Raw genomic sequence first — 20,904 nt, forward strand, 5'->3', positions numbered from 1 at the left:
ATTTCAACTATCCAAATCCATTTTCAGAGAAGCTGGTCGTGGGATTATTCATTACCATTGTTAAGAAATTTAAGAATGTTTCTAATATTTCCAAATTGATTCAGTAGTTCAATTCTTACAAAGGAGTTCGTTTGGCCGAGTCATACTTAGAAAGGAAAATAAAAAACGCATTGGTTTATTAAATCATTTTATCTGATAACACGAATTGTGTCTTTATGTTATTTGTGTGATTTTTTTTAAAAATAAAAGCCTATTCAGTTTCTACTTCTCAATAAAAGATGAATTGATTTGAATACACACAATTCGGACTCGCATTTTCGAGGGCGTTTAACTCGCAAACTCGAATTCACGATCTGGTAGACTGGTTACCGTATTGAATGGGACAGGCAACCAGTCCTAGCGATATACGCGCGCATCGCTCGCCATCTATAAACGCCGGTCGGAACTAGCATAAAAATGGCCGAACTCGTCGAATGGTTGAAGTCTTCGTTCTGGAACGAAAAGTTTTGGTTTCCCGAGGGAAAATCATGGAAATTGTTGGAGAACGTACCGGTCGGGAAGTACTATCCTCAGGTCAGCGATCTGTACATGATAATACCTATGGCGGTTTTACTGACGTTCATTAGATTCGTGTTTGAAAGGTAAGTCGCGACGTCGGTCGATGAACTGAATCAGTAGTGAATGAATATTAAAGTGAAGTGTGTTTGCCGTGGGTGGGTTCATTTCAAGTGGATCAAAATTTTGTTTTGATAGTTTAATTTGAATGGGCCTGACCTCTCTCTCCATAGTGAGTTATGACGGATGAGGCAGAGTGATGTAGTGAAACGCAGCAGGTTGCGATAAACAGATTAAGTAATTTACAACTTAAAAACTTAGGGGTTTCCTGCGCCTGTTTCCCGCTTGGCCTAATCTAATTATTGCTGTTGTAATATGGAGGATTGATTAAAAGGGGTTTATGATCAGAAGGGATGGATGAGGCCGGTAAGGAAGGATAGAGCAGTGTTTTCGATAAGAGCCAGGTCCCAGCAGACCCGTCTGTCATTTGTAAAGGACCCGCCTGTCTTTTCAAACCAGCTTTCGTTTCAGGGACTGTGACATATAGGGACCCTCCTGTTTTTCAAAGGGACCTGATTTGTTAATTTCTTATTGGAAACACCATACAGGGTCGAATACTACAGGCTTAATTAAAGGGTGCAACAAAAATGACTATAAACCTTAACGGTTCCAGGTCCAGGAATAAAAGTTTCTTCATGTTGGACGCGCCTCGTTTTAACCCTTTCAGTGCTGACTTACTAATACCCTATAGTGCTGGAGATTATTTGAAAATTCTTAAAAATTTCACCCTAGTATGTTGAATAACGGGAATACCGCTATAGTGCGTCTACACTGCGGCGCGGTGTATTGTTAGTTACTAGTATTTCACTATGTTTGACAGGTGCTGCCATCTTTCAATAGAGATATAAGCTAATTACATCAATACACCACAGTGCGGTGTACTAGCAAAATCCATCATCGATTCATACACCACACTGCGGTGTAGACGCACTGAAAGGGTTAACATGCCTATTCTATTTCCAGGTATGTGGCTCGTCCGATCGCCAAGTATCACGGATTACGCGAAGGTCGCGTCCTTTATCCGGAGCGCAGCGTCGTTCTCGAGAAAGCGTTCAAGAAATTGAAAAATCCCGACAACAAACAATTACAAGTACGTATCACGACGTCGGGCGCAGCTGGTTTTAGGCGTTTTGTCGGAAATTGCGTTGAAGGGGCCTCGGTGTTCTCTTCACATAGGCTACTGGAAATTTATTCGGGCTGCATTCATTGTTTTAGATCTAAGACATCAGGGTTGCTGTACGTAGCTAGACTTTTCAATCCCCCAAAAATACGCTTGAAACTTAAGCATAATTCCGGTGTAATTTCCTATTTCAGGGACCGTGGTAGATATTTATAAGGGGTGGCTGTAAGAATCAAAAGGGGCCTAATGTTCTATTTTCCACATTAGCTCAATATATATTTCAAAGCAATTATCAGCATAGATAGAATATTGACATCCACTCAGAAAGGGGCAGCAGATATTTCATATAAGGGATGGCTGATTATCAGAGGGCCGGATGAAAAAATGAATGAGGTGGCCGCGCTCTAAAACCTGTTGCGGAGAACCCTGGATTTTCGTTTTGTTCTCTTAGAATCGTCTGTCATGGGCAGGTTTAGCCGGCTAACACCATCCTCTCAAACCTGGGTAAATACCACGAATTCTAATCGCTGTTTGTTTTTTTTGGTTTTTTTTTTCTAGGATTTAACGAAACGAACAGATTTCACGCTCCGTCAAGTGGAACGGTGGTTCAGAAAACGGCGCAATCTCGACCGAGCGAGTGAAATTAAAAAGTTCACCGAAACGGCGTAAGTTTTGTTCTTAAAACTTCGGATCACAGTTTAGAAATAGGGTCTAACTCTGAACTCGAGATCCTATTCGGCAAATGTGTGTTATAGAGAATAACGCTGATCTCAGGATCCTGTTCGACAGTTATGAGTTCGAGTTTGAGTTAATTCTGAACTCGGGATTCAGTTCGACAGTTATGAGTTCGAGTTTGAGTTAATTCTGAACACAGGATTCAGTTCGACAGTTATGAGTTCGAGTTTGAGTTAACTCTGAACTCAGGTTCCAGTTCCACAATTATGAGTTTGAGTTAATTCTGAACTCGGGATCCAGTTCCACAGTTGTGAGTATGAGTTGATTCTGAACTCAGTATTCAGTTCCACAGTTATGAGTTTGAGTAAATCCTGAACTCAGGATCCAGTTCCACAGTTGCGAGTTTGAGTTAATTCTGAACTCAGTATTCAGTTCCACAATTGTGAGTTTGAGTAAATCCTGAACTCAGCATTCAGTTCCACAATTGTGAGTTTGAGTATATCCTGAACTCGGGATCCAGTTCCACAGTTGTGAGTTTGAGTCACCTCTGAACTCAGGTTCCAGTTCCACTTAGTCAGAATTAGGCCTAATTACAGGGCTCCGCTCATACTACAAGCCTCCAACCATATTTGATTCAACTTACAAACTGCTTAGCATTAGTTTCTTTAAAAGTATTTTGAGAAATTACTCCTCAAACTGCATTGATTCCAGGAAAGTCTCTAGATATAGGTTAAAATCTCGAAACGTTTTACTTTTGTTGGGCAACAACCTGTGTCTGTGTCTTCGAGACACAAACAATCAGCACAGACCGTTCGTACCGAGATCTAGTTATTAACCCCACAATGCACGCACGAGACGCTTTCTGAATGAATACTGGTTTCGATTGTTATCGAGTTGATGGTTTTTCGATTTCGATTTTTTTTTTTCCAGACGACAATTTCTAACTGCATTAGCGACGACGCGTTTTTCGACGTATTGTTTCCGTTCGTCGCGCATGAATTGACGTTTTGGCGATAAATGCCGGAATTATTTGATTGTCGCGGCGTTACTATTGTTACGTCCGTGAACCATGGTTTCCACAGAACAGGGAAATTGGGAAAAACTTGGGAATTTTGAAATAATAATTCCCGGTTTGGAAATATTTGGGAATTTGAAAAAAATTTTCTTCAAATCAGGGAAATATTTGGGAAATTCATTACATTTCACATATTGCATTTGCCAAGGGCAACTTCCCTTTAAAATCACCTTTATCAACTGGTCACCGCTAAAATGTTGGCTGTTGCATGACGATATGTGTTCATTTCCATTTGGGAAAATTGAATGATCACCCATGAAATACTTGGGAATTTTGAATCGGTATAACTGTGGGAACCAGGGTGAACATCCGCAATCTCAGCGTTATTGGAACCATCAGTTTTGACCCAATTTCATGTGTGTTATTAATGCATTGTTGTATTTCGTGAAATCTGCGTTGAACCACTTTAGACTCGGATGCTCCTCACTGCGCATCGAGTCGCGATATAATTATGATTAATGATGATAATAGTCGAACAGATTGTGTTCACTAATAGTAGTACACATAGTACGACCTGCATAGTTCAATTCATAGTGACGTTTACATTTTGATATCGATTTTGTGTGATTGCATTAGTGAGATTCGTAGGTCTGTGACCATCGTTTCGCGGTTGAACATTTCATGGTAAATCGAATTAAAATTAGAAAGGACTGAAAAATATAGAGATGACTTCGACGAGAGAAATCCCACAATAACGAAGCCAAAACGAGAAACTTCAATAGAAGAGTATATATATATATATATATATATATATATATATATATATATATATATATATATATATATATATATATATATATATATATATGTATATATATATATATATATATTTGTGCATGATGATTCACGCCCGATGATGGCTGTTAGTCTTTAGCCGAAACATTGCGCAAATATATATATATATACTCATCTATTCAAGTTTCTCGTTTTGGCCGAGTTTATTGCGGGATTTCTCTGGTTATCATCATACACGGATTTCGCGTATGTTCTCGTCTCAAAAGAGATGACTTCAGCGATGTGACGACTTCCAAGTGACTAACGCTTAGCACATTGAATTGAAATGCGACAAATCGGGACTCAAAAACAGAGATGACTTCGGTAATGTGACGTTTTTTATCCGAATGAATGAATTACGCGTAGTAATCGTGAATTGTATCAGGAATTCGAATTTGGACCACAAAATATGGAGAAACACTTCAGTATTCATTGAAGTGACGACTGATGAAGACGGTAGCTGTAGATATTGATACACGCTACACGCTGTTACTGTTACATTGTCGATTGTCTGAATTGTCTAAGACTTCGTCTTTATGCGTTAGATTGGTCGGTGGAACGATCGGTTTTGCCCGCGCGCCTAATTCGGCCCCCTGGCTCACGGGTCGTTCGCCGGTCGAATAGACAAAAGATCATCGGATCAATGAAAATCGATATTAGCGTTAGATTTTCATGCGTTGATGAGTTCGATTGTCTCCGCGCCAGACAGTTCGTCCGGTCCTTATAACAATAGGTATCGATGTTGAGCTGATAGTACTGAGCCTGTCGAGTGTCCGCTTCCCTCTCCTCCTCATCCAAACTCTACTCGTGATATCTTACATGTTTCAGGAACATTTTAGCCCCTCCTCACTGACCACCCCCCCCCCCCCATGCTCTCAGTCTTTGCCTCTAGTCTCTCTACCTGTCTCTCAATTCTCGTGCTAACAATGACTGAGTCTGTTGTATAGTTATCAAGATTTGCTATTATTTATAATTACTGATATATGATGTCTAGTGTCCGCCTCCCTCTCCTCCTGGTTATCCAAACAATACTGGTGATATCTTACATGTTTCAGGGACATGACTAGCCCCCTAACCCCCTACCCCCTCCCCTTACCCCCTCCCATGCATTCAGTCTTTGCCTTAGGTCTCACAATCTCACAAGCTTTAGCAGGAAAAAGAGCTAAGAAGACTAGTCTCCCTCCCTCCCGCCCTCCCGCCCTCCCTCCCTCCCTCCCTCCCTCCCTCCCTCCCTCCCTCCCTCCCTCCCTCCCTCCCTCCCTCCCTCCCTCCCTCCCTCCCTCCCTCCCTCCCTCACTCCCAATTCTCGTGCTAGCATGACTGAGTCTGTTGTATAGTTATCAATTATTATTTATTTATAATTACTGATATATACAGAGATATAACGGAGGTGATATCAGGATGCTGTTAATATTGCAACCTGTGTATATTTATATTGATCACGGGGCGAGCTGTGAATTAAGGTGTGGTTCGTCGTATCGACTCGAATTTCCGTTACTGGTCGCAGATATAATATAGAGCCTACCCTACTATTCTACTCGGTGCACTTAATGATGGAAAAAATATAACTTCCTCTCTTCTATGATACGGGATGCTGTATATACAGGCTACACCCGCACGTATAGCTAGTGTAGTGTTTAGTGTGATTTATACAGTGATAATTTGTAGTGTAATTACAGCTATCATCGAGTTGTACAATGGTTTAAAATGGTTGACGTCACGGTTAACGCGTGCCGGTGCTGTTGTCCTATCGTGTCTATTCAAAAACTGTATCCGAATTCCACAGTTGTGTGGGTTTAATCTAGCTCCGATCCCAGTTGTATAGTCTCGATTTGACTCTGATCCCAGTTCCACAGTTGTGCGGGTTTAATTTGACTCTGAACCCAGTTCTACAGTTGTGTGGGGTTTAATCTAGCTCCGATCCCAGTTGTATTGGTTCAATTTGACTCTGAACCCAGTTCTACAGTTGTGCGGGTTTAATTTGACTCTGAACCCAGTTCTACAGTTGTGTGGGTTTTATTTGACTCTGAACCCAGTTCTACAGTTGTGTGGGTTTTATTTGACTCTGAACCCAGTTCCATAGTTGTGCGGGTTTTATTTGACTCTGAACCCAGTTCCATAGTTGTGCGGGTTTTATTTGACTCTGAACCCAGTTCCATAGTTGTGCGGGTTTTATTTGACTCTGAACTCAGTTCCACAGTTGTGCGGGTTTTATTTGACTCTGAACCCAGTTCTACAGTTGTGCGGGTTTAATTTGACTCTGAACCCAGTTCCACAGTTGTGGAGACATTGACAAACGTTTTTGAAAGATTAGAAGTAGTGAAATTGATAAGTAGGCTAGTCATGTACGATGTTTATCAGTAAGGACGTGACGTGGTGGTTAGTCACCGGGGTTTTTGCGGTCACTGTTCCTTCTCTCACCTTGACTGTTTGACATTTAGAGAGAAAAAAACAGTCTCGATACAAAAAAAAAGTTTAAAGTCTCTCATTTTAGTAACAATGTCTAATATATCAACAGCTCTGACAAACACAAACACAACCATGCGTCATCGACTAAAACTACTTGACATGGATAAATGTTTAATTATTGGGTTTGATTTTTGTCATGACAAGGTGTAGAAACGTGAAGCATTCGAATGTATTTTTAGTCACGCAGGGCAAAGTTTCATTTTCGATCGAAATATGGTCCTATAACCATTAACACCGACCAGTCAATTTGATTACATAGAACCATAATTATATCTTTTTAGACTGGTTCATTTTGGTTCTTAACCGATCTCGATAACTTGTTAGTTGTTGGATTGACTGTAGAGCCAAAATGACTGGTCTTAAGTTGTGAGATTGGTTATAGAACCAAAATGAGCTTAGACTGGTCTTAAGTTGTTAGATTGGCTATAGAACCAAAATGAGTTAAGACTGGTCTTAAGTTGTGAGATTGGTTATAGAACCAAAATGAGCTTAGACTGGTCTTAAGTTGTTATAGAACTAAAATGAGTTCAGACTGGTCTTAAGTTGTGAGATTTGTTATAGAACCAAAATGAGCTTAGATTAATGGGCACTGAATGTTAGACCCGGATCGCGGAGTCTCGTGTCCAGGGCTGAATGGTCATCAAGAATTGGAACCCCCATGAATTATTATAACTCCCTTCTCCACTCGCCCCTCGTCCTTGTATCGATACAGAATATTTAGGGCTCACCTAAGAAATAAACGGCCGTTGTGAATTCGTGCTATACGTTAAACGCGCGATCGTCGTATGTGTAATGTATTAAAAGCTGACGCTCGGTTGTGACATTGAAACTGTTTATGATATATCAATATTGAATTAATGATTCGTGTTTTAATGGATACTATGTTTTTTACGCGCGGTATCGCGGCGCTGTGCGATTGTAAATATTTGTTTTGACTTACGGCTCGGGGGGAACATTAATTTTCGGAATTTTTTTTTACGGTGAAATGTTTTATCCCATGACAAAATGTCGATATCATTGCGCATTGATCGGGGAAACCACCGACCCTGTGTAGACTGTGTAGACTCCGCGTAGACTCTGCATAGACTTGGCTAGAAATATCTCATTATCAGCTGAGTGATTTCATACTGTGTCTATGAATATGTTTAAAAACGTTGTCGTATCTGAGCAAAGTTTATCTTCCGTTAAATTCATTCTGGAATAATGACAAGTCTGTGTTGTTTTTGTGATCTGGAAATTTGTTTTTTTTTTTTTAGTGCGATATCTGAGTTGGATGGTACAGTAGACTCCACTCAGATCTGATCTTTTCACTTGAGAGTGATATCTGAGTTGGATGGTACAGTAGACTCAGCTCAAGTCGGATCTTGACTTGAGAGTGATATCTGAGTTGGATGATACAGTCGACCGCGCTCAAGTCGGATCTTGACTTGAGAGTGATATCTGAGTTGGATGGTACAGTAGACCCAGCTCAAGTCGGATCTTGACTTGAGAGTGATATCTGAGTTGGATGGTACAGTCGACCCCGCTCAAGTCGGATCTTGACTTGAGAGTGATATCTGAGTTGGATGATACAGTAGACTCAGCTCAAGTTGGATCTTGACTTGAGAGTGATATCTGAGTTGGATGGTACAGTAGACTCCGCTCAGGTCTGATCTTTTCACTTGAGAGTGATATCTGAGTTGGATGATACAGTAGACTCCACTCAGGTCTGATCTTTTCACTTGAGAGTGATATATGAGTTGGATGATTCAGTAGACTCCACTCAGGTCTGATCTTTTCACTTGAGAGTGATATATGAGTTGGATGATACAGTAGACTCCACTCAGGTCTGATCTTTTTACTTGAGAGTGATATCTGAGTTGGATGATTCAGTAGACTCCGCTCAGGTCTGATCTTTTCACTTGAGAGTGATATCTGAGTAGAATGGTACAGTAGACTCCGCTCAGGTCTGATCTTTTCACTTGAGAGTGATATATGAGTTGGATGGTACAGTAGACTCCGCTCTGGTCTGATCTTTTCACTTGAGAGTGATATCTGAGTTGGATGGTACAGTAGACTCCACTCAGGTCTGATCTTTTCACTTGAGAGTGATATATGAGTTGGATGATTCAGTAGACTCCACTCAGGTCTGATCTTTTCACTTGAGAGTGATATCTGAGTTGGATGATTCAGTAGACTCCGCTCAGGTCTGATCTTTTCACTTGAGAGTGATATCTGAGTTGGATGGTACAGTAGACTCCACTCAGGTCTGATCTTTTCACTTGAGAGTGATATCTGAGTTGGATGATACAGTAGACTCCACTCAGGTCTGATCTTTTGACTTGATAGTGATATATGAGTTGGATGATTCAGTAGACTCCGCTCAGGTCTGATCTTTTCACTTGAGAGTGATATCTGAGTTGGATGGTACAGTAGACTCCACTCAGGTCTGATCTTTTCACTTGAGAGTGATATCTGAGTTGGATGATACAGTAGACTCCACTCAGGTCTGATCTTTTGACTTGAGAGTGATATATGAGTTGGATGATACAGTAGACTCCACTCAGGTCTGATCTTTTGACTTGAGAGTGATATCTGAGTTGGATGATACAGTAGACTCCACTCAGGTCTGATCTTTTGACTTGAGAGTGATATATGAGTTGGATGATACAGTAGACTCCGCTCAACTCAGATATATTTTTCCAGTGCCCATGAACTATATGCTTCTAATCCTGCCCAGGTGTTCCAGAATCACGTTTGCGTGGAACCATACATCAGATTTGATCGTAGTCTGAATATATTTTTACACAGCTTGAATCCAATAAACACAATAAACATTCTCATTCCATGCACATGGTGTTCGTACATCAATCTGTGATGTGATTTTTATGACTATTATTATTTGTTTTACAGATGGCGATTTTTGTTTTATTTCCTGATATTTGTCTATGGTTTTATTACGCAAACACAGGTTAGTTACGGATCTCATTAGTCACCCCTCCCTATCACCCCTCCCCTCTCTACCACCCCACCCCTCCCTATCAACCCTCCCCATCGACTACCACCCCACCCATCCCTATCATCCCTCTCCTCTATCACCCTTCCTACCACCCCTCCCCTCTCTACCACCCCACCCCTCCCGATCACCCCTCCCCTCCCATCTTCACCCGTCAATAGATTCGAACCCATTACGCTAAAGCTGTTCCCCGAACCCCTTGACCTCACGAGTCGTTGGAGTCGTTACTAGCCGACCAGAATCCGGTCGTACCAATCACAGCGCTTGTAACAAACCGTCAGTAGACTTCTGTTGGTTTTCCCGTTAAATTGACCAATCAGCGAACGTTTTACCGAACAAGGAAGTATTTCGCAAATCGATATATGACATCATGCGCAACAGCGCCAGTAATGAAATCGCGCGTCGTGAGGCCAGGGGGCTGGTGGAAGCGAGTTCGGGAGTGATACTGGACCCTTGGCAAGCGAGGATGCTCCCCTCCCTACCACCCTTCGTACCACCCCACCCTACCACCCCACCCCACCCTATCACCCCTACCCTCCCTATCACCCCTCCCCCTACCACCGTAAATTGTAAATTACATGTGAATACCAATTAGACTGAAAGTGAAAAGGTTTTGTTTATATTTTCAGAAACCGTGGTTTTACGATACAGCTCACTGTTGGATCGATTGGCCTCTACATCACGTTACTGATGATATGTACTGGTATTATATGGTATCATTCGGGTTTTACTTCTCACTTATATTCTCATTGTTCTTAGACGTTCGTAGAAAGGTAAGTTCTCAAAATCTAAAATCTTTTCTTTAAAAACTCGTCGAAGACTAGCTATATATCCAGGAATGGCCGATCTGTAGGGAGCCTGGCAAGGTTCATAGCGCTCCTCTGAACGACATGGAATGGGTCAATTCAAGGCCTTGAAAGTCATGGAATGAGACCGGTCATGGAGACTATGAACCCTGCCCTGGTTGTTTTATCGTTTGAAGGAACATCACGGTTTCTGAGTTATACAGTTTTATAGTCAGGGTCTATTGTTTGAGGTTAGTTAAATCACGGTTGATCTGATGTTGTTTTTTTTTCGTTACAGGATTTCGGTGAACAAGTCGTTCATCATATAACGACGATACTGTTGATGTTTTTGTCGTGGTGTAACAACTTCCTGCGTATGGGTTCGTTAATTCTAGTACTTCACGACGCAGTCGACTACTGGATGGAGGTAACACTCATACAAAACATCCCCCTATGACATCATCGAATTGACCTAACCATTTTTACAGGTCGCAAGATGGCCGTCTCCTTAAATTCCTCCTTCACATTTTTCACATCAATGACCATTAAGACCGACTATCATGTGATCAAGTCGACTTGTTGACTTTTTAAGGTGCTCCCAAAACATCCCCCTATGACATCATCAAATTGACCTATCATTACCGGTATGTGCTTTTTTATATGAAAGATGGCCGGTTTCATTGAGTGCCCCTATGATGTCAATGATTTCATATTTAGAATGGTTGTGCCCATAAAGGCTGCCGATCACATCATCAACTTGACTCGTAGACCTTTTAAGGTGCCCTCCAAAAAAATGCCCCTATGAAATCATCAAATCGACCACCTTTCAGAAGAGATGGCTGCCCCCGAAAATCCCCCTATGACATTAAACAAACACTATAATCAGGTACTCCAGAACGTTTTATTGATTGATTTGTTTCAGGGTGCTAAACTAGCGAAGTATTTGAAGTATGATCGATTGTGTGATACTCTGTTCGTCATATTCGCAATCGTTTGGTTCTTTACGAGACTTCTGCTGTATCCGATAAAGTACGTATAACTGTCTTCTGTTCACCTCAGTTAATTGTCAAATTCATAATGTGTTAACCTGATAGAAGTGACCGGTAGAGAGTTTGTAATCTGTAAACCTGATAGAAGCGGCCGGTAGAGAGTTTGTAATCTGTAAACCCGATAGAAGCGGCCGGTAGAGAGTTTGTAATCCGTAAACCTGATAGAAGCGGCCGGTAGAGAGTTTGTAATCTGTAAACCCGATAGAAGCGGCCGGTAGAGAGTTTGTAATCTGTAAACCCGATAGAAGCGGCCGGTAGAGAGTTTGTAATCTGTAAACCCGATAGAAGCGGCCGGTAGAGAGTTTGTAATCTGTAAACCTGATAGAAACGGCCGGTAGAGAGTTTGTAATCTGTAAACCCGATAGAAGCGGCCGGTAGAGAGTTTGTAATCTGTAAACCCGATAGAAGCGGCCGGTAGAGAGTTTGTAATCTGTAAACCCGATAGGAGCGGCCCCGGTAGAGAGTTTGTAATCTGTAAACCCGATAGAAGCGGCCGGTAGAGAGTTTGTAATCTGTAAACCCGATAGAAGCGGCCGGTAGAGAGTTTGTAATCTGTAAACCCGATAGAAGCGGCCGGTAGAGAGTTTGTAATCTGTAAACCCGATAGGAGCGGCCCCGGTAGAGAGTTTGTAATCTGTAAACCCGATAGAAGCGGCCGGTAGAGAGTTTGTAATCTGTTAACCTGATAGAAGCGGCCGGTAGAGAGTTTGTAATCTGTAAACCCGATAGAAGCGGCCGGTAGAGAGTTTGTAATCTGTAAACCCGATAGAAGCGGCCGGTAGAGAGTTTGTAATCTGTAAACCTGATAGAAGCGGCCGGTAGAGAGTTTGTAATCTGTAAACCCGATAGAAGCGGCCGGTAGAAAGTTTGTAATCTGTAAACCTGATAGAAGCGACCGGTAGAGAGTTTACCGAAATACGTTCAATGAAAACCTGCTTCAAAGTCGCTGAAATCCAGTCCTTACCGCGTGTGACAATAATTATCGAGTATATTTTGTGTATCTGATTGATGTATTTTCAGGATTCTTCATGCGATATTTATAATAGCACCTCAATTTTGCGGTATGGCTCCCGTATACTACCCATACGTCGGCCTACTCTCTTGTTTACAAGTTCTACATCTAATTTGGTTCTATCTAATATGTAAGGCCGCGTATATAGCTATACGCACCGGAAAGGTATGATAGTACGACGATCCCTGTCCTACTCCTCTCCTGCCCTCATCTCTCTCTCCTCCCTGTCCTCTCACCTCCCGCCCTCATCTCTCTCTCCTCCCTGTCCTCTCCCCTCCCGCCCTCATCTCCCTGTTCTCTCCCCTCCGCCCTCATCTCCCTCGCCTTACTCCCTAGGATCTCCCCTACTCTAACACTCTCCCCCACTACCTGTCCTCCCTCTAATGCCCTCTCCATCTTCCTCCTTCCCCTACTCTCCCTCCCTTGTACCCTCTCCTCCCTCCTTTCCCTTCTCTACCCTCTCGCTGCTGCTAAGCAAATCTTCAGAATATTCAGCAAATTATAGCGCTTCAATTATTATCAATTTTAATCGACCGTCTGCTTAATACGGATCATTCGAGACTGAAGACATTTCTTCCGATTGATAGAAAAATTCAGATTTAACGTTACATTCTATAATACATGTATATATTCATTGTGTAGTTCATACAAATATCCGGACTCAATCACGATCCGTATTAAGCGGAGTCTACATTTTTCTTTTTTGATACTCCTTTGATCAATGATTGACGAAAAAGTAGCAGACATGTAAAACATGCTCATGTGCGGCAATGTTCGCTTAAATGTTCATGTGCGGCATCTCATGTGTGGCATGTTCACGTACATGCTCATGTGCAGCAATGTTCGCGTAAATGCTCAACTGCGGCATGTTCGCATACATGCTCATGTGCGGCATGTTCGCATACATGCTCATGTGTGGCATGTTCGCGTACATGTTCATGTGCATACTTCAACATACTTTACGTTCTATGTCAACTGTGATTTAATTGATTGATTACTGCGTCTGCTACTGCGTTCGTGGAAATCAAGGTTACGCGCTTCGTATGATACTTTATACGCTATTTCATGCATGTGTACACGCGCTTCTAGTCAGTCGGTTATGTAGTTCTGTAGTTGTACTGTAGGTGGCTCTGCATGATTACGATTCGATTTCTGAGGGTGTGGATTTATTTTCTAGCTATGATTAATGTCCCATCCTCGCTTGCCAGGGGTCTGGTATCACTCCCGAACTCGCTTCCACCAGCCCCCTGGCCTCACGAAGCGTGATTTCATTACTGGCGCTGTTGCGCATGACGTTCACTACGTGTTCGCTGATTGGTCCATTTACCGGGAAATTCCATAGATGCCTAATTTCGTTTGTAACAAGCGCTATGATTGGCCCGACCTGATTCTGGTCGGCTAGTAACGACTCGTGAGGTCAAGGGGTTCGGGGAACAGCTTTAGCGTAGTGGGTTCGAATCCCTTGACGGGTGAAGATGTTAATGTCCTGGCATGTTCGGTATCGTAATGCGAGTAGTTTTTGGGAAATTTTGAAAATCAAATTTTTTTTTCCAATCTAACATTTTCTAGGATATGAATTGTGGTGTTTTTCAGCTTTATTTCAGAAATGAAGGAAGAGAGAAAATATTCAATTTTACGATCACTTGATATTATTTCTTTTTCCATTTTCCAGCTGGTCGTAAAAATAGAAAGTGCAGTGCAGATTTATATTTTTCTTGTTTAGTTCAAATTTCGGCTAAACAGTGGCAGCACCTGACGACACATCCGTTATACACTGACTGCGGTCAGGATCCAGTTCCTCAGTTGTGAGTTAGAGTTAACTCAACTTCGTCAACTCAACTCTTACGTATGAAATTAAAACCCAGAACTTCGAAACTCGATCCTGAGACGCCAACAGTTGAACCCCTTAAAGGCCGTATATTTACATAGTGTTTTGGACATTTTCTGAATTTTGTGCAATTAATTGAAACACTGGGAAAACGAATTCAAGAGGCAATCGAAACCTTTAAGGGGTTGTCGAATAACGACTCTGGTCAGTTATCGAGGGGGCCAGTCGCATAGTCACGGCTTAAACTTTAGACCAGTCTTAGACTATCTTACGTCAGTAGCGTCAGTAGCTAATCAAACAACTCAAGATCAGTCTGAAGATTTTTCAGAACATTTTCGGTGTTGGCCACGACTGACCCCTGGACCCAGTTTCACAGTTGTGAGTTAAGATTTTACTCTGGAGTTAGCTCATTAGAAATGAACTAATTTTAACTCGGAGTTAACTGTCAACTCACAACTGTGGAACTGGGTTCTTGTTAAACCGTGAATCCAAATTGATTGATTGATAATGATATATTCTCTCTCTCTCTCTCATCGCGTTAGGTTATTGAATACGGCTACATTTATTCGTTGGTCGATTATTAAAGAATCGTGGTTCGCTGTCGAGTTGATGGCCGCATTACTCGGAGTCTTACAGATTCTGCACATTGTGTGGAGTTATATGATCGCGCGTGCGGTCTATCGTTATGTCATACTCGGACAGGTGATTCAACATCGTTCCCCATTTTCTAGAAACTCCTCTTCTTCGAGTTGTGTTCATTTATTTTTTTCTGTTTTTAATTTGCGTTTGGCGTGTTCCTACTACTAAATAAACACCGATGCACCTCACAGGATTGTAGAAATGGTTTACTGTTCCCTGATTGTCAGGAACAGTCTCAGAAAATGGTTTACCGTCCCCTGATTGTCGGGAACAGTCTCTGAAAATGGTTTACTGTCCCCTGATTATCAAGAACAGTCTCAGAAAATACTTAAATGTTCCCCCTGATGTACATGTCAACGATCCCTGATTGTCTGTAAATGGTAATTTACCGAAGGCCATTTGTTTGTGGATGAAACCCCCCCCCCCCCCGAGTTGTGAACACTCTACAAAAACACATGCACACAGACACTCGTAACTGTTATTGAAACACCTAATCATGTCGTTATTGTTTGATTCTAACCTCAGCTGACGAACTTTGAAAGACACCCACACACACATGATTCGTTCATTTAACCGACGGTGCAATTTTCAATATTATTTTTAGATCGAGTTTAACTGAAAAAATCGGGAAAAATTGGAAGCAGTTTTAGTAACTCATTAATGAAACTAATGTTTAGTTTTTGTAGCCGACGACGCGAGACGCAGAAGAATTTCCTTCCTTTTCACATTTTCTTATCGTAACGAAATCGCGAGAATTTATATTCGTTTCTTGCACCGCAAAATCTATAATGTACATGTGCCTGTTTGAACAAGCACATGTTTAAACAGGCACATGTACGTTATATCTTTATATTTAACCAATTATGTTTTAATCTTGTAAACGGGGTTGGAATCGACGGTACGATTTGTCACCTGCTCGAGGCCCTGTTTCATGCGACGACAAAAAACTTTTCTTCAAAGTCAAGAGCGGAACAGCTGTGGAACTAACTCCCGGATACAGTTCCACAGTAAAGGTCCAGATTTAAGACATGTCAATGAAACTGGGTCTGAATTCTAACTATCGTAATTAATTACTATTAATTAATTACTATTTTAATCAGTGGTTGTTGTTGGTGTGTTTGCTGTGTTAGTTTTCTATTAAATCCTTAATGTTTGTCGTTCCGCTGCTTTTAGCTTGAAGCTTAGTATTATGATGATGACCCCCAGTAAATTGTTAATATGAAAACTAAAGAAATTCAATTCAGTAAAGTTTGTGTCTCTGCTCGTCTTTCTAATTTGTACCGGGTCGATATTTTTCTAAGCAGTGTACCCTACTAAACACTGCTTCGTAAAAAAAACAGGGGCCAGTTTCACAGTCGGGACTTAAGTCAAACATTGGTCTTAAATCTTAAGATTTGTCTTAAGTTGTTAGATTGGCTATACAACTGGCCCCTGAACCCAGTTCCACAGTTCCGAGTTCACATTTAACCCGTCTCAGAGTTAACTCACTGAAAATAATCTATACCGGTAATTTCAGCTGAGAGTTAAATTAAACCGTTTCAGTGCCTCGACACTGCAGTCGTGTAAAAATCGTTGATGGACTTAGCTAGTACACCGCATCGCAATGAATAAATGCTATTAGTAATTAGTTTTTATGTCTATTAAAAGATGGCAGCACCTGTCAAACAGTGAAATATTAGTAACTAAGGATACACCGCACTGCGGTGTAGATTCACTTATTCAACACAATGGGATGAAATTTCTCCAGCACGTTCGGGTATAAGTCAGTGCTTAAAAGGTTTAAGTTCTCGCATCTGTGGAACTTGAGTGCAGCCCTATAAATCGGAAAGAACGAGCAGGCTTCGATTTCGTGTTATTCTAATTCGTTTCTTTGTCGGCGTCTCAGATTCAGAAAGATTCTCGTAGCGAGACGGAAGAACCGGTGAGCAGCGAAGAGGAACGAGGTCGAGGCAACGGCGGCGGCGGCGTAGACCATCAGAAGAACAACGGTAAACAACACAACAACATCGATACGAACGCCAATCAAAGAATTAATCATAAAAAGATCAACTCTTAACAACATAAGGTAAGCGAAGGGGTGGATTTAGGCAGTGGTCTGGCGAGTCCGAACCCTGCCTTCCCATTGAGGTTGCCGTTTTGCGTCAAGACAAAGATCGTTAAAACCTTTAAATTTGACATTCATTTTCTCGAAACTTGCAACCTTTCGGATACAGAACCCAATAATGGCCGCCTTATCAGATGAATGCATCTTCTTATTTTAACACAACAAAGAAAGAAAAACGGTTTTGAAAATTGCCCCAAAAAAAAGAGTTTCATTTTATAATTTCAGAATGAAATTTGCTGTGGTTGCATTATTCATATCATATCAACACTAATGCACGTAAACGGACTGCGCGGATGAGAAAATCAACACAACATTTCCGTGACAAATAAGATCTCGTAACAATGGCAACAATATAGCTTCAACGGCTGATTGATTCGCGTGATACTTACTTACCCTCTCGTGTATCTTCTAATAGATTTGTGCTGCTCAACAGAATTTATTATTCAAGGCTTTCTATATTCAATCCTGCAGTCGCTCTGTTCTAAACAATGTAGTGCGTGCGTGTGCGTGTGCGCGTGCCTGTGCGTGTGCGTGTGCCTGGCTCCACGGTTGTTTGTGTTCAATTTCACTCTGAATCCAGTTCCACAGTGCTGGGTTTTAATTTGACCGCGGATCCAGTTCCATCTGCACAGTTGTGTGAGTTTAATTTCACTCTGTATTCAGTTCCACAGTTGCGTGGGTTTAATTTGGCTGGGTCCAGTTCCACAGTTGTGTGGTTTTAATAATTTGACTCTGGATCCAGTTGTACAGTTGAAAAGATTTTGATTTGACTTTGGATCCAGTTCCACAGTTGAACAGATTTTGATTGGACTATGGATCCAGTTCCACAGTTGAATAGATTTTGATTGGACTTTGGATCCAGTTCCACAGTTGAACAGAATTTGATTTGACTATGGATCCAGTTCCACAGTTGAACAGATTTTGATTGGACTTTGGATCCAGTTCCACAGTTGAACAGATTTTGATTTGACTTTGGATCCAGTTCCACACTTGATCAGATTTTGATTGGACTATGGATCCAGTTCCACAGTTGAATAGATTTTGATTGGACTTTGGATCCAGTTCCACAGTTGAACAGATTTTGATTGGACTTTGGATCCAGTTCCACAGTTGAAGAGATTTTGATTTGACTATGGATCCTGTTCCACAGTTGAATAGATTTTGATTTGACTATGGATCCAGTTCCACAGTTGAATAGATTTTGATTCGACTATGGATCCAGTTCCACAGTTGAACAGATTTTGATTCGACTGTGTATCCAGTTCCACTGTATAGGTTTTAATTTGACTGTGGATCCAGTTCCACGGTTATGTGAGTTCAATTTGACTGTGGATCCACTTTTGTCGAGTCTATCGTTTTTACCGTTGATAGATGAAGCTTATTTTTTGTGAGCATGCTTTTATACGAATTTATATATATATATATATATAAGTAACGTATCGAAAAGTAGCTGTTCGACGCAGGTACTCTTACCGGTACCTGGTCAAAGCAGATGCTTCTATATATTTTTTGCGTAAAATTGTAAATTAGAATTTTCTGAAAATCAATGCATCATCACATATCGAAGGATGGATTCAGGTCCTCATAGCGTTCGGTTGTTGGTTCTGAATTCCAGCTTCGCGTTGAACTAGTCACTAAAAATGTTCATAAGTGGTTGTCGGTTTTATAGGCTGCTGGTCGGGTTTAACCGGTTACTACCCTGAAATTTCGGGTTACCGGTAAGCTCTCTAATGAAGCCGAGATCGCGCGAGCATTTTTGGCCCGGGCCAAATTTCGCTGGTGCCAAATGAACCTAGTTTACAAGGGTCAAATTTGCCTGGTAGCAAGTCTGTGTCGAATAGCACTGGTTAAATTACTGCTAACTGGTTCCGGAAATGATGACTCCTCACTTGCCACAGCATCATTTCGATATCACAGTAGTAACGAGTTAGTGTTTTACGTGTCACCATGCATACTAATTAGGCACTCGGCAAATTCGAATCGGGTCATATCCTCTCTTTGTAATCGCGCAGCTTATGTCGTCGTATTTTTTTTCGATCTTGTTTTATTCATTAATCAGTAGAGCCGACGGACCCAACGGAGGTCGTGGTTGTCGGTTTCGCGACCCGTTCTATAAAACCGACCACTTTCGTTACCGTAATAACCAAAAAATACGAAGTTAGAATGTGCTTCCCTTTCTGAACTTCGAGGTAGAATTTTCTGGTTTGATTTCTTGTTATCGGTTTGGTTAAATGTTTCCGGGTGTATTCTTCGGGTAGAACTAGTTCCGTCAAAATCTTTGTAAAGTAAGAAAAATTGTGCTGTAGTTAGTAGTTTGAAAGGACAGATCTAGGGATGGTGTCCGTGGTCCGGGGATCCCAGCCTTCTCTCGGAGGTTATCGTTATCGTCAAAGATGGAAATCTTTAAAACCTACAATTTTGACACTCTTGTCCTCTCTAGAAATTACCGTATTTCAGATGTACTTTTTCAAAAAAAATGACTCTTGGCTGCTTAATGTGAGGAGAGTCCCTTTTCTTTTGGACCCAACTTCCAATATTTCAAGATCCACCCCTGTTCGAATGGCTACTTTAGTAGCACGTAGTTGAAACATGATGATGACTGCTACATTCTCTAAAACAGGTTGGACTTTCTGAGCCCATAGAACTATCTGATAATGCAAGCATGGGTTTTCTTGTGTATAAACATTTTATAAACTATTCATATAGACTCTAAAGGATGGATAACTATTTTATTTGGGCTCGATTTCACTTTCTTCATCACCACTGCCCTGAATTGATAATGTTTGACTGTTGCTATGGTGAATAGCGGATGCATTTGCGTCGAACTGCGACGCGCACCGAAATGGGCTAGAATTCTTGCGAGTATTTCGCTTTGAGCTTTCGCGCTTTTGAAATTGTAAACAACATAAATACGAAACGAAGCTCTATGAATCACGTTCCGGTATATCATATGTAAGGTAGATTCGATAGTAATCAGTTCGCTGGTAAGAATTTTGAGTCGAAGTTATGAAACCTCACGGAATGAAATCCAACAGGTTGATATCATTTTCCTCAAACAAATAAAACTTTGTCCAGAGCCTTTATTCAGCAGATCTAATACAGCCTGGAAACTTCATTTTTTGAAAGTGTTCTGATCGAAATGTCATATATCAGGTGTTCGTAGTTCATTTTCAATTAAAAATGTCTCTGATGAATTCCTTAACACGGCAAATCAATGGCTGGGTCAAGGTTGACGAGCACTGGGTCCAGGCCGAAGGTTAACACCTGAATCAACGGTATGAAATTTTAATACTTGAAAAATGTGTTGAAAGTGTTTATTTTATAGATAATTAAGTGTAGTTAGAGAAATACTAACTAATTGATTTTTGGGGAAGCAAAATTGGGAAAATAAACGAATGAAATAAATGCCTTCTTTTTTAGGCCTAGTTATGCTATACAGATATACATATTTAGTTATATATAAGGTAGTCGAATATAGGTATATATTATATTTAAGTAGATATTATGTAACTTTGTCAGCAATTTATGGTGTCTTTAATAATAAAACTTTGCCTATAACATCTAAAAGTTTCTTATTTCATCGTTTCCTTGAGTCTCCCTTTATGGTAATACAAGAAAAATTCATCTAGTTTCCAATTGTTTCCCGACCCAGTTCTTTCCCGAACTATACGGATCCTGATCATCGTTACGCGATTCACTGTAAGCCGCCCGATTGTCGTAAATTGTTGTTTCCTCCCAGCATGTGCTGCCATCTACAGCAACCT

The 20,904-nt window shown here is 41.1% G+C and overlaps 1 protein-coding gene across 1 annotated transcript; it reads left to right on the plus strand.

Moving 5' to 3' along the window:
• Nucleotides 1-456: 456 nt before the first annotated feature.
• Nucleotides 457-20,668, plus strand: LOC141911704 (ceramide synthase 2-like). Its single transcript, XM_074802714.1, has 10 exons — nt 457-641; nt 1,579-1,705; nt 2,294-2,400; nt 9,621-9,678; nt 10,353-10,496; nt 10,807-10,935; nt 11,431-11,537; nt 12,578-12,734; nt 16,922-17,101; nt 17,366-20,668. Exons 1-9 carry the CDS (start codon nt 457-459, stop codon nt 17,090-17,092), a joined length of 1,185 nt encoding a protein of 394 aa, XP_074658815.1. The 3' UTR covers nt 17,093-17,101; nt 17,366-20,668.
• The last annotated feature ends 236 nt before the right edge of the window (nt 20,669-20,904 follow it).

Source organism: Tubulanus polymorphus, chromosome 10 (genome assembly GCF_964204645.1).
Source record: "Tubulanus polymorphus chromosome 10, tnTubPoly1.2, whole genome shotgun sequence".
NCBI classification, from domain to species: domain Eukaryota; kingdom Metazoa; phylum Nemertea; class Palaeonemertea; order Tubulaniformes; family Tubulanidae; genus Tubulanus; species Tubulanus polymorphus.

Bases quoted from the DNA above. Each gene is read 5' to 3' on its own strand.
- LOC141911704 (XM_074802714.1), top strand. From the start codon at position 457: ATGGCCGAACTCGTCGAATGGTTGAAGTCTTCGTTCTGGAACGAAAAG. The intron at 1,706-2,293 runs GTACGTATCACG...TTTTTTTTCTAG, and splicing joins CCGACAACAAACAATTACAA to GATTTAACGAAACGAACAGA. The intron at 12,735-16,921 runs GTATGATAGTAC...TCGGCGTCTCAG, and splicing joins TAGCTATACGCACCGGAAAG to ATTCAGAAAGATTCTCGTAG.